Below are 9969 nucleotides of genomic sequence, written 5' to 3'. Positions count from 1 at the left end.
CAGGCTGGCCTTGAACTCACAGATATCTGCCTCTGCCTCCCAAGTGCTGGGTTTAAAGGCCCATGCCATGATAGGCAGCTTCATGAAGAGTCTCAAGCTATGGGTGCAGCATCTACATCTGCACAAGCCGCCAAGATGCTGAAGAGGAAGGTCAGCTTCGTGGACAGGTCAGCGAGTGCAGAGCCCACACAGAGATTGTCTGCTAAACTTCATGTTTGTACCGCAAACATGAAGAAGCCAAAAAGAGGAACAGGAAAGGGCACATCTTGTCTTTACACACACGAAAAAACAAAAACAAAAACAAAAACAAAACAAAACAACAAGCAAAAGGGACATGACACTCCAAAAGGCCATGGCGCTCATGAGCTCACTGAGTGTGGCTGCTGCACTCACTGAGCCCAGTGGGTGACTAGCAAAAAGGGAAAGAGGGAGGAGAGAGAGGACATGGCCTGAAAGTGGTAAGGACTTTTCTGGGAAGGGGGATTGGTGAATAGGATCAAGATACACAGAATGCATGTATGAAGTTTTCAAAGAATAAAAAATTTGCACCTTTAATCCCAGTACCTGGGAGGCAGAGGCAGGTGGATTTCTGAGTTCGAGGCCAACCTGGGCTACAGAGTGAGTTCCAGGACAGCCAGGGCGATACATGGAAACCCTGTTTCGAAAACCAAAACCAAACCAAAACAAAACAAAACAAACAAAAAAAGAATAAAAGATTTTGAAAAAGAATTATAGCTAAGTATTACCTCATTAAAGGTGGCTTCTCAAGATTATAGCATGAGGGACAGAGAGATGGCTCAGTGGTTAAGAATACTTGCTGCCCTTCCAAAGACCCTCATTTGGTTCCCAGCAGCCCTGCCAAGCAGCTCACAACTGCCCTTAACTCTGGTTCCAAGAGATCTGACACCCTCTCTGGCTTCTGCAGACACTCATATATGGACATAAATAAAAACAAACCTTTAAAAAAAGATTATGTTAATACATTTACACAACCTTAAAAAGAAGAAAAACAGATAACATGGCATACATACATACACACACACACACACACACACACACCCTTGCCATCTAGAAAGGACTGCATTGGTTAATTCTAGCAAACATTTAAGGAAAAAAAAAAACAATTCTACACAAACTTTCTCACAATAATTAAAGAACAAGGAATATTTTCCAAAACAATTCTATAAAGCCAGCATTCGCTGATTTTTTTAAGCACACTACACTTAAATGAGACAGGTGGCCTCCTCCGGGATTTAACAAAGACTGAATACCTTCCCTAGATACATGGGAGTCCTTAGAGTATGCCAAAAGCAGCCAAATATTCCAGACGGACAAAACTTCAGAACACGTGAGACACATTTATTCAGTTAACATCTAAAATCTATCCTCTCCAAAACTGCACCACCATAACTTGTGGTGGCCCTGGAAGAGGCTGTGAGGGAACGATTGACAGTGCAGTGGCCCTGGACGTGGCTGTGCAGGGACGATTGACGGCGGCACCAGACTGGGTTGCTCCCAGGATGCTTGTGTAGCAAAAGTTTTGTACTCACAGATGGATTCCCACCGTGGCACTCAGGAAATGCTGCAAACCACAACTGAGGCAGATGTGGAAGTCCCAGCCCCACACCTCTGCAGGAAATGCCTCCTCTGTCTGTGAGTGATCACAGATCTCACTGGCATGCCAGAGTCTCTGGTAAGAGCAATAATAGCCAGTTAGGCCTAGTGCCCATTCAATCTTCATGAAGTCTCTCCTCTAGAGATGTTCTCTCTCCAAGATAACTCATGAAGATGAGTTCTCTCCCTCCACCTGGCAGGCCAGATGGTCCTCTATAGAGAAGTGGCCCACAATCCTCCACTCTAGGTAAAGCACGGCCTTAGTACAGTGGTAGCTGAGGTGATGACAAAGAACACCAGGACAGGACATTTTACAAGCCCCAAACTCCCTCCATGCTCTTGCTCCATTAAGGTAATTGATCCCAGGTAGAATTTGAAGAAAGCATTGGCGGGGAAATCAGGTCAGGCGAGAAGCCTGGTAGAGAGGCTCAGAAACAAGAGGACCATGGGCTGTGGGGATCACGGGGTCACCAGGTGAAGCACCAGACACATGCTTAAGATGAGAAAGCCTGGTGGGTTCCAACACGAAGCCTGACTCAGCTCTTTAATGATCCAGTCTCTGTAGTAGCTCACTTCTGTATAAACTCCAGGGAATCCAATTCGGCCACATCCCAAACCCCAGCTCACAATCCCTACCTGCACCCACGTTTCATTAAATTCGCAGACCATGGGGCCCCCAGAATCTCCCTGGAGAAAGAGAAAAAAATGACAGGAATGAAACTGAGTCATAGCACAGTAGATTCCACCCCAAGGCTCCGGAGAAATTGGAACAGACCAGACTCCCCAGGCATCTCCTGGTTCTTGGTCCTCTATTCCTAAGAGATTTTGGAATTGATTTTTTTTTTAAAGAAATGAAAAGTTCTACCTATTCAAAGAGGTTAGCTGAATATAAACTGGTATAATGTTCCTTTTCTGAAGTAATGACTAAATTACCCAAGCACACGGGAAAGGCTGAAAACATGGAATCTGTATTATTGCCTCACTGATTCACCCCCATCCTCAGCCACTGCGGACGTCATCAGAGGTCTTCTCCTGGAGGACCCTGACAGGCTAGCCCAGGAGCTGTGGTGGCTTGACCTGATTCCACTAGCTTGAATAACAGTGAATGGGGGATCTGGGACACAATCCAGGCCCCAGTGTCTGGGACTTAGGAACATCTGAAGGAAGGACAGTGGGGCAGAGTGGCATGGGACCCACGAACTGACCTGGCAGGCGTCTCCTCCTCTCATGTTATAGCCACAGACTCCCCCTTCCTGGACGAGGGTAAATATTCTTCCCATGATGTCCTTGAGAATCTGGTTACATTTCTCATGACGGATAATATTTAGCTCAACCTCCCGCAGCACTCTTGACGATCTACCTACACAGAGAGAATTTTGGAGAGAGTAGATGTATATCGAGTAGGCTGGCGTGAGCCAGTTGTACCTCCTCTGGTCCTCAATACAGTGCTCGCACACAGGAATTCTCAACGGCATCAGCTATTACTCGCATCTGACCCTGAGGGAAACTGAGGCCCAACCCCACCAAGAGTATAAGACACTGTGAAGTCCAAACCAAAGAAGCAGAACAAAGAGCAGCCCAAGAGAGGGAGGATGGAATCTTGTCAGCCTTCGAGGCGACAGGTATGTGATTTGCTCTCACCAGTGCTACTGATAATCGGTAAGGCATCCTTACTTGCACCTCTTGAACAGGTGGTACCCCAAAGTACCAATCTAAACTCTTCTCAATCACAGGAGACCCAGAGCAGCGCTTCTCAGCCCTCCCGATGCCATGACCCCTAACCCAGTCCCTCATGCTGTGGACAGGAGCTCCCAGAGGAGCACTTATCAGCCCTCCCGATGCCATGACCCCTAATCTCGTCCCTCATGCTGTGGTGAGCCCCAACCATAAAGCTATTTTCATTGCTACTTCATAACTGTAATTTTGCTGTTATGAACCTACGTTTTCCAATAATCTCAAGTGACCCCTGTGAAAGGGTCATCTGATCTCCAGGGGGGTCAGGACCCACAGGCTGAGAACTCACTGACATTATAGACTTATAGACTCATCTCAGGCCTTATAGATTCACTTACTTTCCTGGCCTCTGCTTTCATATAAGCAACTCTCTCCCTACCAAGGTAGGTACTTCCAGACAGGTCATCATACCCTGAGCTAAAATCCACCCTAGTGAGTATCCACCCTGCGTGGTACTTAAGTCCTCAAGTCCTGACAAACCAATAGAAATTCACCAACAGTTGCTCTCTCTTACCACCTTCTCTCTCCCCTCCCTCATCTGCCGCCTAGAAACTCTGCTTCCCGGTCCCTCCCTTTAGCCTGTAGATCAATCCCAGGCTACTAAGTAGTCTGATCCCTGGTCAGTACTTGCTGGAGTCTTACTTTGGGCTCACCTTGTTCAAATAGTTTGCCCCATCCGGTCACCCAGCAGAGGGTCCCAGGTGGTACCAAGAAAGACTTTTCAGGGATGCACACGGGCTGGATCTTGGCACTGTAATTCGCAGGAAAGGCCAACAGAACAAGGGCGATGTCATGGACAATTGTTCTCATCATGGAGAAATCCTGGTGAATGATGATGTCTTGAACCGGAATCCTCACTGGCTTTCTGGACCACAGGTCAGCCTCTCCCATGAACACCACATAATCCAGATGTCTGCAGAGAGATCCTGAAGGGTCTACACACTTCCCCTACACAGTCAAAACACTTTCCAGCCCGATCCCAGCTTTCTAAGGTGGCCGTCAGCAACCTCCCTCTGTTGAAACCCTGTTCTCTCCAGGACCACTAACCTCCCTAGTCAGCCACCAGATGTTTCTCCAAGTGGAATATCTGATCACTAACACTTGGATGTATTAGAAATCCAAATGTTCATGTGTTAACTGAAACTCAAAAAAGAAAACAAGAACGACAACAAACACACACACACACACACACACACACACAAGAACAACCAAAAACCTGGGAGTGTCATCTCTCCACCCACCCCCATTGGTTTTGAAATAGGTTGTCTTTCTCTGTGGCCTGGAAACTCACTATGTAGACCAAACTGGCCTCTAACTCCCAGTAATCCTTCCGAGCGCTGGGATTATAGTCATGAGCCATCTCTAAGGGCTCCTTCTTTTTTTCCCCAAATAGAAAGCAGGAGGGGCAGGCCATAGTGCCTGGTTAGGGGCCCAAGCCTAGACACTCACCCAAATACACAGTGGGCTGCAGTCATCACCCACCATTTGCTGATGAGGGAGCCACCACAGATGTGCTGTCTGTGGACCTGCAGGCTCACCTGCCAGGGCCACTTCCACGATGGTACAGGCCTTCCACCAACTATCCTTGCAGTTCTGTGGCCACAAGCTGGAGCAGGTTATTGAGGGGAGGGGCTGAAGGTAAAACTGTTGCTGCTCCACCACCTGCCAGCTCCTCAGAACCTGGAGAACAAGGCTCTGACCCGCAAATCCCAGGGCAGGTGTGGGTCTGTCCCAAAGACTCCTCAGGGAATGGTAGTGTCCTCTCAGATCTCAAGCGTTGATTGGACCCGCTCTGCCCCCACATCCCACACCCAAGGACCTAAGATCCTCCTCTACCTCAGGGCCCCAACCCCCTGGGTCCAGGCCAGTTCTCTGCGGCAGGCCATGGCCCAGAAACTTCACCTGAAGTGGGTGGAATCCATGTCGGAAACGGTTGTCTCGACAGATGCATGGTTGAAAAAGATTGACCTGGAGTAAATGCCATCAAATTAAGGGGCCTCGTGCTGTCCCCCGGCTTGGGGGGCAGCGAAGTCTCAGGCATCCCTGTGAGTGGCCTCTCTTGTGGGTTGACACCCGAATCATCTAGGCCGTTCTCTGAGGAGGGAGGAGAAAGAGACAGCGACCCTGGAACTATACTACGAGCCTTGCCCAATCGTGCCTGAAGCAGTAAGAGCCAGACCAAAAGGCCGAGGTAGTTACAGCCCTGGAAAGCCATGCCACCGCCAAGGCCCCAACCTGTCGCAGCGCCTCCTCGCGGCCGTTGCCTAGGCTACGCACAGTTCTGGAGGAAACGGGCGTTTTCCTTTAACGCATCACCCCCCCCCCCCCCCCCCCCCCCCCCCCCCCCCCCCCCCCCCCCCCCCGTTCCCAGCTCTCTACTCCCTCCACCTATTCAACTACTGACTCCCACTCTGAGGAAGCAATCAAAAAAAAAGTGAAACTCCTTAGCAGAGGTGTTGTACCTGAGGTTTCTAATCACTGCGACAGAGTGCACACTGTTACCTTTTTGAAAAAATCGACACCCACAAGGTCTTCAAGACCCATGAACCATGTCAGTACAATCTAAACTAAAACCACGATGAGACATCGGTACCAGGCTTTCAAAAACAAACCTGTAACGACCTCAGACGCTGGCAGGGACGCAGAGAAAGAGGACTGCCCACACACTGTGCTGGGAATGTAAAAACAGACACTCTAGAAAGGATGCTGGCAGTTTATTATGCAATCACCACACACTCCAGTAATTATATTCCTGGGTGTTTAGTCCAAAGAAATAAGGATTGATGTTCTACTATCCTGTATAAATACTTATAGTATTAACATCTTTATTCACCAGCAGCTAAAAATAACGCAGTAGTAAAACGCTTTGCCTCCCTAAAACATACCTGTTCTTATCCCTGAACCTGTAAGTATGTTACTATACTCGGCCAGTGGAAGCGCAATAGATTAAGTTAAGGCTCTTGGTATAAGAAGCTTATCTGGACTGTCCAGGTGAGCCCACTGTAATCACAAGCTTTTTTTTATTTATCAACAAGACAATTGAAATCAAGGGGAGAAATGAGATGTCAGAAAGGAATGGAAGGGGGAGAGGGAGTTGTTGTTACCATTTTTAGTGTTTCCCTGGGGAGGGATGGAGAGAGGCTTTAGAAACTGGAATCAGAAAAGAAATAAATTCTCCCCATCTCCAAATGGTATGATGCACGCCTTTAATCCCAGCACTTGGGAGGCAGAGGCAGACAGATCTCTGCGAGTTGGAGGCCAGCCTGGTCTATAGAGTGAGTTCTAGGACAGCCAAGGCTACCCAGAGAAATCTGGTCTTGGAAAACAAACAAACAAACAAACAAACAAATAAACAAATTCTCCCCCTCAGTCTCCAGAAGGAAACAAGTCGGCTAACTTTGGTTTTAGGACTTCAGACCTCAAGATTACAAAATACAGATGGGTTGTTTCAAACCTCTAAATTGGTGGTAAATTATTATAGCTACAAAAGGCAATCAATAAAAAAAACAAACAGATGTCCTTCTGTGGGTGAATGGTTAAACAGCCTTACATTCATACTGTTAAACTTGAGGCTTAAACTTAAACTTGAGACCAGGAGAAAAGACCAAATCCACAATTGTTCAATTAAGGCAAGCTGTATTTGGGGTGTGTCTGGGACTGGCCAGCCAGCTGTCTCACCCTAAGCTGAGATCTGAGGGAGATCTATAGGCAAAGTGCTCACAGAGACAAGGCACACATTGATAGGAACATATGATGGAAGGGAGGGAGCAGGGTAAGGGTGACGTCGCGTGTACGCAGTCGCATGTTTAGTGTAGGCTGAAAAACATGCTTTGCAGTTTACATCAAGTATGTGGGGGGGTGGGGTGGGGGGGCGGTGTGTAGCCCTAGCTGTCTTAGAACTTGATCTGTAGACCAGGCTGACCTCAGATTCACAGAGATCTGCCTGCCTCTGCCTACTGAGTGCTGAGATTAAAGGTGGGCACCACCACTATTGCCTGACACAAGAATTTATTCTTAATTACAAATAGAAATTATTAAGTTAGGTACTCTTTAACTACAAACAGAAAACTTCACCTGCAGAAGACATTGACCCTGTTTTGGTCTCCTGATACACAGAGTATTACTGGCCAACTGGAACAAACTAGTGATGATGATGATGATGATGATGATGATGATGATGAGGAGGAGGAGGAGGAGGAGGAGAAGGAGGAGGAGAAGGAGGAAGAAGAAGAAGAGGAGGAGGAAAGAGAGGGGATGAGAGGGTAATGGAGGTTTGATAGAATCACAACACACTATCAGTGTACAGAATTATCTAAGACAAATTTAAAATATACATTTTAAAGTTTTTCTTCTATTTTCATATTGCTATTATTTTTTAATGTTTCATTGACTAGTCTCTCAGTTGTCCAAAATTTGCTGCTTTTCCATATTTCCAAAAATATCGAATAACTGCTGACCACTGTGAACATCACAGTGCTGACCATCTGAATTGTGTTGTCTGGCCTTTAGGAATGTTGAAATCTAGAAGGCACCTAAGCTCTTCCATATCCTGTAGGTTAGTTTGCATTTGAGTGACCTCTTCCTGGACACTAGCAATTCAGTTTTGTAGAGTCTCTGCTGACTGCTGGGTTAGTAATCAATATTTCCTCTCTGATTGGATATCCCCCAACACTTTATGATTGAGAATCTAATAGTCCAGCATTCATTTAACCTAGCACCCTGAAAATGCCTGTGAAGATCAGCAGTCACTCAAAGATTAAGAGAGATTGTTATGGGCTATTCACCAGAGAACACTGCTCAGGCCTGGGTTTATTAGCTGGCCAGTCACTGGGTGTTTGGATCCATAGCACTGAGCCTTTCTTGGGATAAGCTTTTAAGCACAAATACCCTATTCTGGATATATACACTTCAGATAACAAAAATAACCAGGCAGAATGGGAACTACAGAAGCTAAAAGGTAAGGTTGGTCCATTTTGAGACTTTCCCAGAACTGTATGGGCTTTTGTGGATTAGGCCTTTGTTTTAGTTTTGGCAGGCAGTGCTGTCTCTATGCTGAATTATACAGCCTGAGTGGCACTTCTGTCAAGGAGTCAGTTGTGCGAAGGTCTGGGGCCCTGTTACAGGATCACTATTGATACTGGGGCAGGCAGCAGAGTAGGAGGACAAAGAAAAAGCAAAGTATGACTGACATACTCGTATGAAGATATCATGATAAAATTTAATATTTTGTTCACTAACTGACAATTAATTCTGAAAAACACAGCAACCAGGGATGATGTTATGCACCTGCAACTGCAGCACACATGAAACTGGGGCAGGAGCATTGCAAACTCAAGGGAAGCTTGGCCTAGGTGAGAGTCTGAAAACGACGACGACGACGACGACGACGACGACGACGACGACGACGACGACGATGACGACGACGATGATATAAGATAGATAACTAACATCTGAGTTTCCTAACGTTCCCACACTACCACCTTTCTTGTTTAAGAAAATGCACACCTCAAAGACTGAGATTAGTCCTGGTGTTGACAAATTTCTAACATAATCTAGCTCAGATCAGCATCTCCTTGGCAAATCCCTTCTGTCCCATCTTCCACACAGTGAGATACAGGATTTTGAAGGCTGTTGTGCATCATAGACATGATAAAGAATAGATTTGTGTAGGCAGACCCCAACAACACTAAGGACATAAATTGTGAGTGTGACAGGAGAGAAAACCGTCTATGATCTAGAATCGGGGGTCTTGGCTCCTTCTGCCCACAGCTTTGTTTGTTGGTTGGTTTTCATTTCATCCACTTAGTACAAAACCAGCAGCTCCTCTCCACCCTCCTCCTCTTTATTCTATTTTTAGTTTATTTTATATGTACAGGAATTTTTTTCTACGTGTGTTTTTTATACTTACATGCATGCCTGGTGCCCACAGAAGCCAGAAGAAGGTGTAAAATGCCCTGGAACTGGAGTTCCAGGCAGTTGTGAGCACCATGTGGTTGCTGGGAATTGAACCCAGGTTCTCTGGAAGAGCAGCCAGTGCTCTTTCTTAATGGCTAAGTCATCTCTCTGGCCCATTTGTCCTTTCTTTGTTGTGTGTTGTTTGTATGGGGAGGCGGGTGGGAAGGTGTTGAGACAAGGCCTCTTTACATAGCCCTGGCTGCCCTAGAACTTGCTATGTAGACCAGGCTGGCCTTGAACTTACAAAGACCCACTTGTCTCTACCTTCCAAGTGCTGAGATTAAAGGTGTGCTGTCATTCCAGGCTTCCTTTTCTCTTTTAAAGATAGTATCTCACTAAAAAGTTCAGGCTGGGGGCTAGCGAGATGGCTCAGTGGGTAAGAGCACTGACTGCTCTTCTGAAGGTCCTGAGTTCGGATCCCAGCAACCACATGGTGGCTCACAACCATCTGCAATGGGATCTGATGCCCTCTTCTGGTGTGTCTGAAGAAAGTGACAGTGTACTCATATACATACAATAAACAAATCTTTAAGAAAAAAATTAAAAGGGGCTGGTGAGATGGCTCAGCGGGTAAGAGCACCGACTGCTCTTCTGAAGGCCCTGAGTTCAATTCCCAGCAACTACATGTTGGCTCACAACCATCCGTAATGAGATCTGACACCTTCT

At 46.6% G+C, this 9969-nt stretch overlaps 1 protein-coding gene across 3 annotated transcripts; it reads right to left on the bottom strand.

Annotated features, from left to right (window-relative positions):
- Window positions 1–1338: 1338 nt before the first annotated feature.
- Window positions 1339–5633, bottom strand: LOC116073484 (serine protease 44). 3 transcript variants are annotated; one of them, XM_031345429.1, is made up of 6 exons: window positions 5584–5633; window positions 5251–5442; window positions 4798–4954; window positions 4002–4261; window positions 2820–2974; window positions 1339–2301 (listed from the first exon to the last, which is right to left on the bottom strand). In XM_031345429.1, exons 2-6 carry the CDS (start codon window positions 5387–5389, stop codon window positions 2074–2076), a joined length of 939 nt encoding a protein of 312 aa, XP_031201289.1. In that variant the 5' UTR covers window positions 5390–5442; window positions 5584–5633; the 3' UTR covers window positions 1339–2073. The 3 variants fall into 3 exon arrangements, with proteins under 3 accessions (XP_031201289.1, XP_031201290.1, XP_031201288.1); XM_031345430.1 differs by having other exon boundaries at window positions 4798–4941; XM_031345428.1 differs by having other exon boundaries at window positions 5251–5612.
- Between the last annotated feature and the right edge of the window lie 4336 nt (window positions 5634–9969).

The sequence above is a fragment of the Mastomys coucha genome, unplaced genomic scaffold (assembly GCF_008632895.1).
Source record: "Mastomys coucha isolate ucsf_1 unplaced genomic scaffold, UCSF_Mcou_1 pScaffold23, whole genome shotgun sequence".
In the NCBI taxonomy this organism is placed as follows: domain Eukaryota; kingdom Metazoa; phylum Chordata; class Mammalia; order Rodentia; family Muridae; genus Mastomys; species Mastomys coucha.
This window is presented reverse-complemented; position numbering and strand designations above follow the sequence as displayed.